At 41.4% G+C, this 18,155-nt stretch overlaps 1 protein-coding gene across 4 annotated transcripts in view; it reads right to left on the bottom strand.

The window, feature by feature from the left end:
* Window positions 1-5,596: 5,596 nt before the first annotated feature.
* Window positions 5,597-18,155, bottom strand: part of TJP2 (tight junction protein 2) — a 69,230-nt gene continuing 56,671 nt past the window's right edge. For all 4 annotated transcript variants that reach the window (XM_052775593.1, XM_052775590.1, XM_052775592.1 and 1 more), the window contains 11 exons: window positions 17,426-17,636; window positions 15,968-16,155; window positions 13,618-13,713; window positions 13,431-13,510; window positions 12,122-12,332; window positions 11,600-11,700; window positions 11,042-11,254; window positions 10,573-10,683; window positions 8,689-9,024; window positions 8,178-8,263; window positions 5,597-6,518 (listed from right to left, as the gene is read on the bottom strand). In XM_052775593.1, the coding sequence (XP_052631553.1) occupies window positions 6,350-6,518; window positions 8,178-8,263; window positions 8,689-9,024; window positions 10,573-10,683; window positions 11,042-11,254; window positions 11,600-11,700; window positions 12,122-12,332; window positions 13,431-13,510; window positions 13,618-13,713; window positions 15,968-16,155; window positions 17,426-17,636 (1,802 nt within the window). In that variant the 3' untranslated portion in view covers window positions 5,597-6,349. The remainder of the gene's footprint in view (window positions 6,519-8,177; window positions 8,264-8,688; window positions 9,025-10,572; window positions 10,684-11,041; window positions 11,255-11,599; window positions 11,701-12,121; window positions 12,333-13,430; window positions 13,511-13,617; window positions 13,714-15,967; window positions 16,156-17,425; window positions 17,637-18,155) is intronic.

The raw sequence follows: 18,155 nt of genomic DNA, 5'->3' as shown, positions 1-18,155 counted from the left end.
GTGATATCTCTTAACTCAGCATACTGTTTGCCTGACCAGCCTCTGATCTCTGGCTGGTAATCGGAAGTTAAGTGTTTGCAGGTGGCTATGTGGTTGCATCAGCTATTTTAGCTTTTTAATGATGAGTTATACCGAACATGTCAATTGAAATAGGGCAAACTTAAGGTTTTTTTTTTCCTGTAATAGTGCCACAACAGATAAACTTTATTTTCTTTTCAACGCTAAACCCCCACATCCCTCTTTTTAAGTGAGGCAAGAAGCCCCAGGAAATTTTAAGTGTCTTAATTTTGTCTGCAAAATAGTATGAGCAGTTATTAAAATAAAATCAAATTTAAATAAACATTCCACTGTCTTGAAAAGTAGGTGGACCTCTGGTTTTCCCTACATGTTGTAGTATCTTTGAGACAGCAGAGGCCTTTGGAAGTCCACTACTATAGTGAGTTCAGATTATTTGTGATTTCTTTGCCTGTTTGGCTAGCCCAAGTAAATGAGTTGTATGCTGATGAGCCCCAGAAAGATTTGGAATCTTTACTGGAATCTGGTGGAGATCACACAGCTAGAATACAGTCTTTTAGCTCAGCATTAGACTGTTTATATATATATTTTAAAATAGTGATCATTTTTTGAAGCCACAAAAATTACCAATCCACAGATAAAATGCTGCTGGCACATGCCTAGAGCAAGTACATGTGGTTAGACTCATGGCAAACCCTGCCCCCAAACCAAAACCAAAACAAATCATCAACTTGTTTGATGAAAAATCCCTGCATGCACACAGTTTACATTTCTGCTTCTGACCACTCTTCAAGATAGCTTAGAAGTCAATGCAATCTTCTACAGGCAGTAATTGTGGGTAAGCAATGACAGAGTGCACAAATACACAAGTGTTAAATCACATAGAAAGAAGAAATATCTGTCAGCAATAGATAACCTAACTATTAGGAAGGTGGATAGAGTCAAGCATTATAGCAAAACAAGGTCCAGTTTCTCTAAAGTTGCTGGCTTTGTATCTTGAAGGAGTTACCATGTTCTAGTTCATCACCTGACCATTCTTATCCCTTTTATTTTGATGAATTTCTGATATGTTAGAGCAACTGCTGAGATAAAAATGTCCTTGAAAATAAGTATGTATACTCTGAAAGCGCTTAGATTTTCTAGGTTAGATTTTGACACAGGAAAGGATAGTAAGGATGGACAGAATTTAAACACCTGACTACAACACTCTTGTAGTCTGAGGCCAATAATAATATTCACCACAATACTTTTGAAAATGCTACTGCTTTTCCCGAGCTGGGCACAGTTGGGCTAGCAGACTTCGCAACATCTTATTACAATGCTTCTGCACTAAATTCCATATCCTGGAATTAAACAAGGTTGAAATCCCATGGTAAAATTACTGCCTACAAATATGTTCAAGGGGAACTAGCAAAGCAGATTTGGTGCTGGTTAAAGAAGTGCGATACCATTGGTCGGGTTTTTTCTTATAGCAGCAGTGAACTTATATGTGTCAAACAGCACAAGAATAGGGCAGGCTCATTAAAAAAAGTTTTACTCTATTGAACATAAATCACAAATTTTAACTGCTCACTAGTTGTTTTGGGTTTGTGTGCTGGGGTTTTTGGTAGCAGGGGAGGGGCTGCAGGGGTGGCTCCTGTGAGAAGCTGCTAGAAGCTTCCCTGGCTCCATGTCAGACCCGCCTCTGGCCCAGGCCAAGCCCATCAGCGACGGTGGCAGCGCCTCTGGGAGAACAGATTTAAGACGGGGAACCTGCAGTGAGTAGGGGGATCGGAATGTGAGAGGAACCCCTCTGCAGACACCGAGGTCAGTGCAGAAGGAGGGGAGGAGGGGATGCCCCTGCAGCCCGTGGTGAGACGGCAGGCTGTCCCCCCCAGCTCATGGAGGGGAGCGGGGGAGCAGATGCCCACCGGCAGCCTGGGGAGAGAGGAGCCCACATTGGAGCAGTTCGTGGAGGGCTGCCTCCCATGGGAGGCACCCCACACTGGAGCAGGGGACGAGTGAGGAGTCCTCCCCCTGAGGAGGAAGGAGCAGCAGAGATAAGGTGTGATGAACTGACCCCAACCCCCATTCCCCATCCCCTTGTGCCGCTGCAGGGGAGGAGGTAGAGAGAACCAGGAGTGGAGTTGAGCCGGAAGGAGGGAGGGGTGGGGGAAGGTGTTCTAAGGTTTGGGTTTACTTCTCAGTATCCTTGTTTTGATTTGATTGGTGGTAAATTAAATCAATTTTGTTTCTTCCCCAAGTTGAGTCTGTTTTCTGTCTGTGACCATAAGAGGTGAGTGATCCCGCCCTGTCCTTGCCTCGACTCACAAACTTTTCTTTATATTTTCTCCTCATCCCACTGGGGCTGGTGGGGAGGAGTGAGCAAGCAGCTTCATGGTGCTTTGTTACCTGCTGGGCTTAAACCACATCACTAGTACAAAAGCCAATAAAAATAGGACGATAAAAAAAAGACCTATTTCGTCTTCAGCATTATATGGGGGAAGAAAGCAAGCTAGTCATTCCAAGACCAAAGTCTATTCTGTGAATGTTCAGATTTAAGTTTCCCTTGGCACTCAGAGTGAAAGGAGAATTTATTAGCAACATTGCACAGACTTTCAGCACCCTACAGAATACTGAAACAATCTTCCAGAGTTCAGACACCCTGATACTGCAATGAGAGTGAAGGCTAAACATTTCTCCCTTTGAACTCCTTTGTTAGACAGTGAAGGAGTAGTACTTTTTCTGCATTACATGGCACCTTTAGAAGTCTTCTGAGGTGAAGGAATCAACATGTATCCCCAAAAATTTGGTTGAGCAAAATAAAGCCACAGTACCAGAATTGTTTACCGACTGGATTACAGACTCAGGAACTGGTTGGGAGAAATGGCTTAGTCTTTGCATCTGATTTGTTCCCTCATCAACTTTGAGTCAACCCATGCCTCTACTACCAACCCTCTGGACCACTCTTTCTCTGTAGGGAGAGAATAAAAAGAAACAAGATGCAATCCCAAGTTATTTTCTCTCGCTCCTACACCACAGAAAACAAAGAGATGAACTTCACATCAACACTTACTTTTGTGTGTCACCTACACTGCAGAGTTGCTCTGAAAGTGTATTTCCTGATCTTTGTAGAGCTACTCAGGAACAAGCAGGTATTAAGGCATGGCAGCTTGATCAGGAAGCACTGTATTTTAACAGATGCTTCCCTCTAGATTTCCAGAGATAACAGAGACATTTGAATGCACTGATGATTTTCTCTGAAATTATGAAAATAAACAAATATATACTTTTAATACTATTTGTTGGCTGCATAAAGCATAGGGTATCCACATACTGAATACCAAGGAGAATAAGCCTCACAGAATAATTACCCACTTGTCCTGGTTTTGGCTGGTATAGAGTTAATTTTCTTTCTAGTAGCTGGTATATTATGTCTCAGATTCAGTATGAGAAGAATGTCAGTAACACACTGATGTTTTCAGTTGTTGCTAAGTAGTATTTATGCTAAGTCAAGGATTTTTCAGCTTCTCATGCCCAGCCAGCAAGAAGTTGGGAGGGGACACAGCCAGGACAACTGACCCAAACTGGCCAAAGGGGTATTCCATACCATGCGACGTCATGTCAGGTATATAAACTGGGGGGAGTTGGCCTGGGGGGATCGCTGCTCGGGAACTAACTGGTCACCGTTTGGCGAGTGGTGAGCAATTGCATTGTGCATCACTTGTTTTGTATATTCCAATTCTATTATTATTGTCATTTTACTATTATTATTATTAGTTTCTTCCTTTCTGTTCTATTAAACTGTTCTTATCTCAACCCACGAGTTTGGCCTTTTTCCTTCTGGTTCTCTGCCCCATCCCACTGGATGGGGTGGAGTGAGCGAGCGGCTGCATGGTGCTTAGTGGCTGGCTGGGGTTAAACCACAACACCACTAAATAAGAACTGTCCATGAAATGAATGCATCAAGGATCTTGGGTTGTCATGGGGAAAATCACATGGAAGAACTGATGCTTATTTTAGCTTTTTTATTACACAACCAAACCATAAACTACATTCTAATACAGGCAGTACTTAATCATTTGAAAGATAAGAGTTGTGGTACTGAAGTACAGCAAAAGCTACATCTAAAAACATATAGAAAACATAAAAACATATGGAACAGAAGAAGTTTTAATGCTAACAAATTCTCTCCAGCTGAATGTAAAAAAGGCTTAATGAAAGTAATATCTTTAGCAATATTTTTATATTAATTTATTTTTAGATAGTCTATATATATTTCTGTATTTTGTTATATTTGTATTCTATGTATTTATATTCCTATATATTTACATCAATTTTTATATTGCTATCTTTAAAATCTTTATCAATGATCAGGATGAGGGGACCAAGTGCACCCTCAGCAAGCTTGCAGATGACACCAAGTTGGGTGGGAGGGTTGGTCTGCTTGAGGGTAGGAAGGCTCCACAGAGGGATCTGGACAGGCTGGATCGATGGGCTGAGGCCAATCGTACGAGGCTCAACAAGGCTCAGTGCCCCTTCCTGGACTTGGCTCCAACAGCATCCTGGCTTGTATCAGAAATAGTGTGGCCAGCAGGACTAGGGAAGTGCTCATCCCTTTGTACTTGGCACTGGTGAGGCCGCACCTTGAATGCCGTGTTCAGTTTTGGGCCCCTCGCTACAAGAAAGACACTGGGGTGCCGGAGCGCATCCAAAGCAGAGCAATGAAGCTGGCGAAGGGCCTAGAGAACAAGTCCTGTGAGGAGCAGCCGAAAGGACTGGGGTTGTGTAGCCTGAGGAGGAGGCTGAGGGGAGACCTTATTGCTCTCTACAACTACCTGAAAGGAGGTTGTAGCGAGGTGGGTGTCAGTCTCTTCTCCCAAGGAACAAGCGATAGGACAAGAGGAAACGGCTCAAGGGAGGTTTAGATTGGATATTAGGAAAAATGTCTTCACCGAAAGGGTTGTCAAGCATCGGAACAGGCTGCCCAGGGAAGTGGTGGAGTGACCATCCCTGGAGATGTTCAAAAGACGTGTAGACGTGGCGCTTAGGGACATGGGTTGTTGGTGGACTTGGCAGTGTTAGCTTTACGGTTGGACTCAACGATCTTAAGGGTCTTCTCCAGCCTAAACGATTCTATTCTATGATTCTAATATATGGTAAGCAACACAAGTTTCCTCATCTGACATGCATCTATTCCTTTGCTTCAAGGAAATTCTATGTTTTTTTGTTTTAAGAGAGCATTAGAAAACCATGTTTTCTATCGCATGAGCAAAAATAAATTTCTCTATGATCCTTTCAATAATTTTTATTCTATATAGCAGAATTAAGGATAAATAGCAGGAATGCGGGGGCAGAAGTTGATACTCTAAAAGATAAGTCTCTTGCAGGAAGTCCATAGCTCCTTGTCAGTTTTCTTTTAAATCACAACAAATTTTGAAACGATGTTCAGAACAGTGGGAAGCAGCATCAACAGTGATGTTTCCCAGTTACTTGAACCGCAGGAGATGAGACCCTGAACTGAACAGTGTACTGCTGTAAGTATACTCATGAGAGTCAGAGATTCTAGAAGACTAGTAGAAGAAAAATAAGATACACAAGGTTTGTCTAGAATATATGCTTTATTATTTGCAGTCTGTGTAAATTTTAATACATGATTGAAATTTCTATATCATTTTCTCTGTTTAAGCACATCCTGGTCTTTTCCAACAACACAGTCAGTTGCACCTTTATTATGTACAGTCAGTATTTATGAAATATTGCATATGCACCTATGAACTTAGAAAAATAACATGCAAGGGAAATTGTTACCATGAAACTGATAAAAAAAAAAGGACAGGTAAAACAGTCTATCCCCTTTTAGTGTGTTATGGCTTTGCACCAAGTATCAGATGTCAAAACAAACAGTTTAAGATGCTTCTTGTTAAAGGCACTTACTGTTCTTCAAATACACTTTCAAATTTAGTTGTACTGCAATAAGAAGTGTATCTCTGGGATCGTACTTTCATAACACAGTAGAACAGTCCAAAAAGGCAGCATTAATACAAGGGAAAAAAGGGTTTTTATGTTAAAATATGAAAATACCAAGAATTAACACAAACTGTCAGGATTTGGTCCTCATAAACAGGCAACAGCATTCAGGCAATAGTGATTTCTTTTCTTAGATGCTAACAAAAGTAATATCCCCAAAAATGAACTCTTCCAGTTCCAGCGTATAGATATGTCTAAGTTGAGTAGCGTATCCTCTAACACCACCCCCAATAAAAATATAGCTCTTCAAGACTAACTACTGCTCCACGTTGGCTGTGAAGGAAGAAACCTCAAAAGAGCATTATACATGCACATACTAGCAAGCCTACAATTCTGTGTCTCTGTATCTGGACGGCTGTCCATAATACCCCTTCTTAGAGTGGTCTGATAGCTGCCGGCGGTACTCCTCCTCCTCCTCTGCATCGCTGCCGTAGCTGCCACGGTTCTCTAGGTAAGGTCTAATAGGAGGTTTCTGGGGTTCTGGAGCTCTGGAGCTAACACAGCGAGACAGGGAAAGAGAGAGATAATGTTTACTTCCATTCTGAAAAGCTCAAAAATAATTAGTATTGGCTTTAAGGCCGTGTACACCCTAGAAAGGCATATGGAGTAAATAAAACCCCTCCCTAGCCCATAAAAAATTGCATGGCCATGGTAAGTCTATCTGGAGAGGCATCTTCTTTCCATCAAGCTGTAGCCTGATGTTCAGATTTGATCTACTCAACCTACCTGGAAGAATGCCAAATTTAACTAAAACAGCCCAGCATACATACATACACATCAAGAGCTTTACAGCACTTCATTCCCTGAGCAGAAAGGTTTTCAGCCATGGCTGCTATCCCAACTGACATTTTCCTCAATTATTTTTGCACCAGATTCTTTCTATGCTTGCTGCTTCTTTTGCATCCCCAGTTTCCTGTCTCAAAGTCTGAAAACTATTTATGTGACATTTCTTAAATTGATAGCCTTCTCTCCTCAATCAAGACTCTCACTAGACCTCTTATCCTTAAAAGTGGGCAGAAATAACCCACACGTTTGCGTTTTATACACTCTGGTGCTACGCATTTAATGTGACACTAAGCAGATATATAGAAATAAAATCTGCCAAGGAAGGGCATTGCCTCAGTTTTAAAAGCCATGATTTTTGTAGTCCACATTGTACAAAGCCAAGATGTTATCCTCCTTCCACATTGCCCTAGTGCTTAAACACTCCCCCTAGGCCAATCGTTAACATTCCTGTAAAAAGGCAGCAGCACTGATTTCTGTATGTAAGCAAACACTCTGCATATGTGATTAAAGGTTACTTTTCACTACTTCTAAAAAGCTTCCAAGGCTATATAAAAAAGTATGCTTTTCTGAACCCCCAAGAAAGCCTGAAAATAATCACTTCATGTTTTCCATTTGCATTTTAATTATATACTATGACATCAAAGGATTTGATTCACTAGAAAAAAAAGTCCCATTTCTATCGGCTATTACTAGGAGGCAAGAAAAACTTAAAAGTCCTGCAGAGCAGAAAACAAAATCCATCATACAGTGTGTTAGCTCTTGCATAGGTGACTGCTCAAGTCACAGAAATACGCAGTGTGTAGGATAAGATCACACATGGTCAACCAGTCCAGAACTCATTGAATTTTAATGAAAGACTACTACTTTTCACGAGACTTGATGGGTGACTTCAGGGAAGTTTCATCCTCAGTTTCCCTACCCACACAATACATCTGTAACTGAATAAGCATTTAAGTAATCAGGTATTATTAAGTAACCAAAACAGCAATTATTTGTTAGGATAGAATAACAGTCATCAAGTGTCTAGCACAGGAAAAATGGACATCAGAGGACATGAATGCAGAAAAGCTGAGTAATACTGACTGGGGCAAAAAACTGGCTCTGCAAATATTACAGCAAAAGAATACAGTGTTTCTTCCTAGGTAACTCAAATACTATGAATGAACTAAAAGAAAAAAATATGCTGAAAACCAAGAAGAGTGCACTGAAATTTTGTCCCACCTTTACAGTAATCTTTAAGGCACAACAATGAAGCAATATACCAAGGCAGGATTATTTGTACGAATAAAAAATTGGCAAGATCAGTTTTCCTCCTGCTGGTGAAGCAAACAATCAAGACAGAATACTTTAAACTGGATACACCTTACCTCACAGGCTGGAGCCAGTTCTGTTCTGACTTTGGTGTTTTGACAGGGACAGCATAAATATCCGGGTGCTTCTGGGCTATTTCAAGCTTTAAAAGAAAGTAGGAGAAAATAACTGTTCTTTTTAAGTCTATCCATTAGGAATCCTAGACTGTACATCTAGCAGATCTGAAACAAAGCACAAATTGATAACTGATCTTATTCATACTACTGCAATTATGTAATTATATAACTATTCTTTTGCTAGAATAGTAATTCAAAGTGCATGTGAAAACAATGGATTGACGAAAGCAACAGGATTATTAGAAGTCAGCTTTCTATAGTTACAATAGGAAGCCTTAAAATACGCCCTCTTTTTACATTCAAATTCACACAATAGTATGTCTGTATGTGTGGTTTCCCAAACTTCTCTCCCCAGAGGCAAGACAATGCAAGGGCATGATTTTCATTTTCAGGACGCAGGCTGTTCTATATGCTGGAAAGGACAGCAGGGGGAGAATGCATCTGTTCGTACCCTGGCATTCTGGGCCTCTTGTAGCTCTTGCATTCTTTGCATCCTTGCCTTATGATCCATCTCCTCAAATATTTTTACTTTCCTCAATACAGATTTTGGAGTAGTTTCTTGTTCGCTTCCTTCCTCTTCCAACTTTGCCTCCTCCTCTTCTTCTGCAGCTGGGACTGCTGGCTGAGAGTTTCTCAGGATGGGACGCCCAAAGGCAGGTTTCACAGAAACAGGTGGTGGTGCTGCTTTAGCTGATACAATTGAAGTCTCACTGCTGACAGCAACGTTACTTGATTTGGAGTCATAGTTCTTGGGGAAGTCATATGGATCCTCTTTTTGTAACTTTCCCTGTAAGTATAAAACACGCAAACAAAGTCTACATCAGCAACTTCATAATTTTCATTTCAAATGAATGTTTTAATCTGAAATTAATCATTTTTCCTATGTATTTAACAGTGTCAACCTTCATCTGAAGTAACCCTTGAAAGGTATTTGAACTGCTGCAACATTTAAGCCATACACTCATATGCTACACATCAACCTATAGAAGACTAAGATATTTACACTTGTTTGTCCCATTTGTTAAGGATTACCAGAACTATGTGTGTTAGGGGGCAGCACAGAGAAAACTGACCTCCTAAATGATTTGTCAGTCAGTACTACCTGACATAGAATATCACTACCAGGAGTTTGGAAGTGCACAAGACCCAAGTCTGTTTTCTATTCCATCTTTATTTTCCTTACACATATCCTACTCTGCCCAGTCTCCATTGTCAAGGCATACTTTAATATAAATTGAATATATGCAGTATGTGAGGGCACCCATCTTCATAAAGAAAGGACTTTGGGGTCAGGTGAGATCAGGAATTGCTAAAACAGAGTTTGGTGTCCAAACATCATGATTTTTTTTCCCTGCATCACTCCTGAGCAAGGTTTAAATAAACAGTTAACATCAATTTCTAGTGATGGAGACCGATTTCAGAGGGGGTAGATTCTGGTTTTGTGCTTCACAATAATGGCCGTCAGATACATTAGCCTACATTTGTTCTTGCTGAGCTAACAAATTGAAAGGCACTTTTTTAGCACACACAAAAAGGAGTCTACTTTCTTATTCCATATAGAGATTACACATTGTCCTAGTTTCAGCTGGGATAGAGTTAACCGTATTCCTAGCAGCTGGTACAGTGCTATGTTTTGAGTTCAGTATGTGAAGAATGTTGATAACACTGATGTTTTCAGTTGTTGCTAAGTAGTGTTTAGACTAATTTTTCAGCTTCTCATGCCCAGCCAGCGAGAAAGCTGGAGGGGCACAAGAAGTTGGCCCAGGACAGAGCCAGGGCACCTGACCCAAACTGGCCAACAGCGTATTCCATACCATGTGACATCATGCCCAGTATAGAAACTGGGAAGTGGAGGTGGGGAATCGCTGCTCGGGGGACTAGCTGCGTGTCAGTCGGCGGGTGGTGAGCAATTGCACTGCGCATCATTTGTACATTCCAATCCTTTCATTTTGCTGTTGTCATTTTATTAGTGTTATCATTATCATTATTAGTTTCTTCTTTTCTGTTCTATTAAACCGTTCTTATCTCAACCTGCGGGTTTTGCTTCTTTTTCCTGATTTTCTCCCCCATCCCACTGTGTGGGGGGGGAGTGAGTGAGCAGCTGCGTGGTGCTTAGTTGCTGGCTGGGGTTAAACCACGACACACATATTTGAAGAGAACTGTTACCCTGTAAGTTTTTTACCTGCTTGGTCCTGCAATACTTTGTCATTCCTTCTCTTCACACTTAAAATGTTTTCTAGTCTCTGATCATGCCTATTGCTCTTCTTAATGTGGCACCCTGGAAAGTCCTCCAGAAAGAGGAACTTTGTATTCAGATTTGTTTCTGTAAGTTTACCTTAGGTGGTTCAGGCTTGAATGCTGGAGGTGGACTTGGTTCTCTAAGGATCTCCCTGCTACCAGCTTTTCTCAACTGAGCCCTTGGTTCTGGACTAAATTTTTTTAAACTCTGTGAAAGAAAATAAGAGATAAAATCACTGCATTATCCAGTAATTCTATCATTTTTTCTCTCTCTCAAGTTTACTATTTTGGGAACAGTAACCAGGAGTCAAATGACTGTCAGCAACCTGGCCACAATCACTGCAGATAAAATTGCAAAATTCAAGGTGATGAGACATCATCAGGAAACTTATAGAGTTAGGCAGAAAAGCAGAGCTATTATTATTTTTGCTCTACACATCGTAGCTCTAAAACACTATCAGAGGTAAGATAAAGCTGCAGTTTAAAAGCCTCTAATTTTTAAGCCATACATACAGGGCTTTCAGAAAGTCCAAAGTACAGTCTTGTTGAAAATGCAGTCATCTCACCTCCTCATGATGCACAGGTTCGGATGACCGGCTAACAGATGAAATCCTTGGTTCGTCCAAGGGCTCATCAAGTTCATTGTCAGTGTATGCCCCCCCTTCTCCATCTGTATCCTCTAGGTCACTGATCAGACGGCTGTCACAACTCAAATAGTCAGCACCCATTGCAGTAAGGTAAGACATACGATCATCTGCGTCATCTTCCATGCCATCCATCTAGAGAAAAGTCAGTAAGAATTAAGGAACAAAGTCTAAATATTTAAAAATCAGAGTCCAGTTAGGTCTCAGCATGACTTTGCAGAACTGAAAGAAACTCTAATGCAGAATCGTAAAGGAAAGTCCTGTAAAAGTTTATGCCTCCTCACCATTCTCCCCTAGCCACAGCATTAGTATAACAGAAAGAACTATAATAAGTAATTTTTTGTTTCCAAGAAAGACATCAGCTTACTACTTGTCTAACATATCCAGCATTGGCAAACAAAATTCTGAAAAATTTTTACTGGCAAGAGATTATCTTGAGACATCTTGTGTAACTTAGTATAGTATGGACTGACTGCTTACCTTTCCTTCTGATACCCATACTGCTTCTCCTTGCTGTTGCTGAATTGTATCTTTCAGACTACCATACCAGCTATCATTGGCCGAATTCAAATTGATGGTGGCTGTAAAAATTGAAGGAAAAAGCATATATACACACCAAATGCAATGTGAACCTTTATCCAGTCTTTGCTGTTTAACACTTTTTGTTTTAGTTATGTGAGAATGTTAAACAGCCATTTCATTTAGATCACTAACAGAAGCATGGTATTGTCATTTTATTGTTCGTCCATTCCCCAAACTTATTAAATCACTTATCTTTTAATGACAGTACACCGATTCAAAATTTCTTTTGTATTAGAATTTGGCAGAACAAGGAACTTTGAAAAAAGTCAAGGAAGGGATTGCTCATGACCATACCTTCACACCCTTTTAGTTCCAGCCTGCATGACTTAATATGCAGAGTAGTAAGTGGATGTCTCAAGACTCACACAGTCACATCCACTACTCTCTTGGTAAGCAGGTTAGACATGCATTCTTCCTTACCTGTAAAGAGGTGGGAACAAGTTTTCTTCAGTTTGTTTGCTTGCTCATAAAGTTTTCTTGAGCTCTTGTTAGATGTGGAACATAGCCTTTGTCTCATGGTTTTCACACCCTGCTTACTGTCTGGGTTAAAGAAGACCACAATTGGAAACCACTGGGTATAATTTAGCAGGTCCACTGCTTTAGGAGTCACATCCAACAGAGCATGTTTATCCTGTTAAGAAGAAAGCTCAGTCAGTGTGCTGCTTATGGGGAACAAGAGGAGGTGGTTGGAACATGGTATCCTAAGAAAACCAGGATATTTTTGTCCAACAAACCCCCACAATTTGTTGGATTTTTTTCCCCCGCAGTTATATCAGATCCAGAAGCCACAGCAGGCAGCCTTTTTCTTTCAGGTCCATTTTTCTAGACAGCTTTTGCCTGAATGTCCACATTCTTATGTTAACTAACTCTCATGTTAAGTAAAATGCAATTATTCCACTTTTTTTTTTTTTTTTTTTAAATAGGTAGTGAAAGTTAACTAGATTTTCTCTCTACCTGCCCCTTCCACAGCTTCTACTACCACAACTATTCTGCATGCTATCTGTGAGCTTTTATCTACACTTACTAGCTGAGGCAAATCTCACTTTTTTCATTTAATATATTCCTTCTTAGCTACTTCTAGTGCAAAAATGAATGGGATTTTCAAACATGTGCTTCAGTGGGGCCTGAGCTCTGAACAGACTTCTGTGTGACATTCTAACCCTCTGGCATCAATTTTATTGCACAATAAGCAGGGCAATAAGCTGGAGTACGTTCTTTTTGCCTACATTTTTTAGGCTTCTTTATTACCACCTATTTACTTTATCTCTAAACAGTATTACAAAAAGAGTCAATGCAGTCTCAGTAGATGCCACCTTAGCTATCATAGTCACTTCCTGTTCAGTTCAACAGTAGTAACTCTGAAGCAATCTAAACCATCAAGTTTCTGATGACAGTAACAGCAAGTAGAGCACTGAATGACAGTAAGGCCTCCATGGCAAATTCAGAATGCATATAGTAAAACACAGATGCCCCTCTGTTCAAATTTAGAATGGACTAAGGAAGGAGAATTTAACATCTAATATCAGGGTCACACTCCCACTTGGAGGACAGCTATCAAAATCATAAAAGTCATTGTTGAACAATTTCAAAACAGTCCTGTCATTAAGCCAAGTCTGCTTATTACACAAATAGATGCCATGAAGATTTGAGGACTCTGCAAGTTCTAGGAGCAAACATATCAAACAACATGCCTTTGAGTGTAAGCAATTTTCACAGAGAAATACTCTACCTGCTCAATGATCTGCCTCACAGTGTTCAAGCGCACTACCCCACTTGACTTCTCTGAACCTGCGTCTCTGGGTTCTGTCTCTGCAAAGACAACATTTTAGCTTATCTAGAATGGTCAGGCAGCTATGATTATTAAGTTATCCATTCTCTCAGTTAAGGATGATAAGGAAGCTAGGAGGACAACTTACTTGCTGTCTGGTACAGGTGAGGCAAATCATTTGACAACTTCTCCATAGCGATGTCTGCAACAGGGCCAAATATCACCACAGGTCTCTTAAAACCAGCTGAAAGAAAAGTATTTGGAGAAAAGATAAGTCTGTGTATTGGCTTTGTGTGGCAAGGTTTTGGTAGCGGGGGCGGAGCAGTTACAGGGGTGGCTTCTGTAAGAAGCTGCTGGAAGTTTCCTCTGTGTTTGAGAGAGCCAATACCAGCCGGCTCTAAGACGGACCCGCTGCCAGCCAAGGCTGAGCCAATCAGTGATAGTGGTAACGCCTCTGTGATAACATTTTTAAGAAGGGAAAAACAAGTTGGGACAGATGGAAAACGGCAGGCGGAGAGAGGAGTGAGAACATGTAAGCGAAACAACCCTGCAGACACCAAGGTCAGTGAAGAAGGAGGGGGAGGAGATGCTCCAGGCGCCAGAGCAGAGATTCCCCTGCAGCCCGTGGGGAAGACCATGGCGAGGCAGGCTGTCGCCCTGCAGTCCATGGAGGTCCACAGTGGAGCAGATATCCACCTGCAGCCCGTGGAGGACCCCACGCTGGAGCAAGTGGGTTCCCAAAGGAGGCTGTGACCCCATGGGAAGCCCGCGCTGGAGCAGGCTCCTGGCAGGACCTGCGGATCTGTGGAGAGAGGAGCCCACGGAGCAGGTCTTCTGGCAGGACTTGTGACCCCGTGGCGGACCCACGCTGGAGCAGTGTGCTCCTGAAGGACTGCACGCCATGGAAAGGACCCATGCTGGAGCAGTTCGTGAAGAACTGCAGCCTGTGGGAAGGACCCACATTGGAGAAGTTCATGGAGGACTGTCTCCTGTGGGAGGGACCCCACGCTGGAGCAGGGGAAGAGTGTGATGAGTCCTCCCCCTGAGGAGGATGAAGCAGCAGAAAATAATGTGTGATGAACTGACCGTAAACCCCATTCCCCATCCCCCTGCACCGCTGGGGGGGTTGGTAAAGAATCCGGGAGTGAAGTTGTGCCCGGGAAGAAGGGAGGGGTGGAGGGAAGGTGTTCTGAGATTTGGTTTTATTTCTCATTACCCTACTCTGGTTGATTTGTAATAAATTGAGTTAATTTTCCCCAAGCTGAGTCTGTTTTGCCCGTGACGGTAATTGGTGAGTGATCTCTCCTGTCCTTATCTCGACCCACAAGCTCTTTGTTGTATTTTCTCTCCCCTGTCCAGCTGAGGAGGGGGAGTGATAGAACGGCTTTGGTGGGCACCTGGCGTCCAGCCAGGGTCAACCCATCACAGTCTGATAAGACTTGTTTTATATAAAAGTGGCACAGACAAGATCCTCAATTACTATGCAAGGTTATGAGTAAGTTGAAGATATTAAAAGATATATTTTAAAAATCTTATTTCTCAAAAGTTTGTGCAAAAGCGTAACTCACACAGAAAGCTATTTTTATCAGCTGAGAAAGCAAAAGAAGTGGTTTTAACTTAACAGCTTCCTTCTTGCTTCTAATGAAGATGCATTTAGAGGATTCTATGTTCTGAAAACATACAGCAGATCTTCGGTAATCTTTCCATCCAGCAAAACAGCATGAACCTTGACCCAGTGGGTTTTGTGTGAATAAAGATACAAATGCTAAACCAGCCGCAGTGCAGCTTTAAGAAGCAAAGAAATGCAAAATTCTGTTATGCTTATGTCAAAACAAGTGCAAACACAGTCCTCATAAGCTAATGGGGGAATGCCATTCTATTGCTCAGTCTTCTTCTTGACATCTGGGAGCTCCTTTAAAATACTTTTTACTATTTGTTTTGTTCCACAATACTGTCATGTGTGAATACCCAGAAAATTATCTTGATTTGCTCAACGTCACTAGTAATATAGCTAGTTTAGAGTCACAGAGATGGACCACAACAACCTTGACTGCCTTTGGACAATCTGTTGAAAATACTTGGGTTTTATTTGCTCTCAAGGTAATGTTAAAGTAGTATTTATGAGCAAGCTAAAGATTGTGATTGATCTCAGGCATATGGATTGTACTTTCAGGGCTAGCCAAGGGGAAGCTGAGGAAACAAGAAAACCCTGCTTGCTGCTTCTTTTTTTCATTCTAAACCTTGAAATTGGCACGTGTAATTTGGAGGCAAAGGAGAACAGCAGCAGTTTAAAAACATAAAAAGCTTCTTTCTTAAAGTAGTTAATAGCATCCAGAAATCTGCATTCTGAGAAAAATGTCATCCCTTCCTGTTGCTCAAATTTAACATTGAACCCCCAAATTGGGTTTGTTCAAAATCACTTACTTAGCTGACCAAACATTTGGACACTAAACCAGCCAGGAATAAATGGGCAACTGGCTCACAGCAGTCTCACTTACCCTCACGCAACTGAACTCGCTCATAAGGTGGGAATTTTGTGCTCACAGATACAATAGTTGTCAGATCCTCACGACTCTTCCTCAAATTCTTCTTCACTCCAGATCGCTGGCCACGTGTTCTCCAGAAATCTGCTCTATCGCTTGAGCCATCTTTTTGGGCATTTTGAACACTGGCCATCTGCTCAGCTCTGACAGAGAAAGCACAGAGTTCATTTGTGCAGAACTAGTCAAAGAGGGCAAAGGCGCCTTCATCGAAGAACAACCGATTTTGAATTTGCAACAGGTAAGTTTGCCAGGTAGACAGCCATGAGTGGAGGAAAGAATAGAGAAGTCCAGGTTCTTTTCCCCTGGAGCAAACACAGTGTCAGAACAATGCTCTGACCTGCCATAGCTACAAGATTGCTGGGCAGGAATGAGCCCTCAGGTCTTAAAACTGGTAATTCACACAAGCATAAATAAAAGAATGCAACTGCAAAGAGGTGGTGAGAGAGTGCAACTCAGAACTGAAGGCCTAAGAAATTACTGCCCCTGTTTTCTTCTCCACTAGGCTTTATAAGTCACTACAGCATAGAAACAAAGGCCAGTTTGGTCAGATCAGTTAACAGAGAGGACAGAATGTACTAACCAGGAAAGAGGCAGAGGAGTCACATAAGAAGCATATTTCAGGAACTTCCGTACAATGCAATTGTGAGCTTTCCATGCTCAAGAACTTAACAGCTACAGTCTAAAAAATACCCTGATTTTTTTGCTGATTAATTTGAATACTTTTACTCCTTGTGCATATTTGAACACTTAGTATTACCTCACAGGAATTTCGACTAGGAAAGCATATTTAAGCAAAAAACATTGCTGTGGTTCACTCAGTATTTCACACAAAAATAAGGACTACAGCTACCAAGAAATATTAGCCTTGGAATAAATTCTTGAAATATTTTTCCTAAGGATATACAAAAGAAATTCAAGCACTGAAGTTCTTTTAAAAGATTAATCATCAGTCTTCTTGAACAGACAGTCATGAGCTTCCTAAGGTGTACCTTTTTTGTTGCTTTGTTTGGTTTGATTTCATTTGGGGGGGGTGGGGGGTAGAAGGGGGAAAAAAGGAAAAAAAAAAACAAAATAGGACCCTCCGCCCATTTTCTAGAAAAGGAACTGAAACAGCTAGTGTTCGAAGCTTGACTGGTTGCTGAAACAGGAGTTCTAGGTCTCTTTGCAAATACCTGATCTAGTATGCACATAACACCATCCTTTCTCATCGTCTCCTTATGTAATGCCATGGTTCTAAAATCTACATTTTTACAGGCACAATTGTTGTGAAAGTAAAGACAAAAGCATTTATTCATTCTTGGGTGGGGTGGATGTGTGTGTGTGGAAAGTTATGACATAGGAAGCAAAAATCATTTGGGAAAAAAAAAAAATCTTACTTCTAACAATGGATAGGAAGACAGGATGCCACCTTACCTGCTCTTATTTGGAATGAGGCCCTTTTCCAGTTCATTTCCAATTCTTACGGCCAGCCAGTTTCCCAGTTTGCCATCATACAGCGTATCAACTACTCTAAAGATCTCCCCTCTGGTGAATGCTAAGCTCTGTGGTGACTCTTTTTCACACTCGAAGTGGCTCCTGATGAAGAATGAATCTCCTCTGCCACAGGCCATGATGTCTCTGTAGACTAAAACAGGAACTCCCCTTTAGTTTACTTTTTTTTTTTTTACACTTGAAAGAAAGATTAAGCTGTCATTCTAGAGAACAGTTTTGAAAGCCTTCCCCTCCACCCAAAAAGATGCACAACCACAGCCTTCCCATCCATTGCCCCACACACACATTATCAACACTGTTCTATACTTGTACATGTACAGCCCTTGCAGCTCTGAGGGAAGGAGGTACTTGCACCTTCCCAAAGCAAAAGGCAGCTATGGTACTTCACTATTACAGTAGGCTGTCTCTCCCAACAGGAAAGCTTTACTCGCTCCTCAGTTCATCAGTAAAACTGTCCATTTGGTTCTGACTGAATCCCTTATGACTATCAAGGTACAGCAGAAAAGGAATGCTAACAGCAGATCTTGGCCTAGCTGCTACAGACAGAAAAGCAGAAAGAACAAGCAGTACATTGTCACTCTTCAGGATTAAGAATAGATGCTATTTGCTAATAATGAAAGAGATGGACAAGTGCTCTGAAAAACACATCACA

This window comes from Harpia harpyja, chromosome Z (assembly GCF_026419915.1).
Source record: "Harpia harpyja isolate bHarHar1 chromosome Z, bHarHar1 primary haplotype, whole genome shotgun sequence".
Lineage (NCBI taxonomy): Eukaryota > Metazoa > Chordata > Aves > Accipitriformes > Accipitridae > Harpia > Harpia harpyja.
Note: the sequence above shows the minus strand (reverse complement) of the source record. Positions and strands in the feature narration are given on the sequence as shown.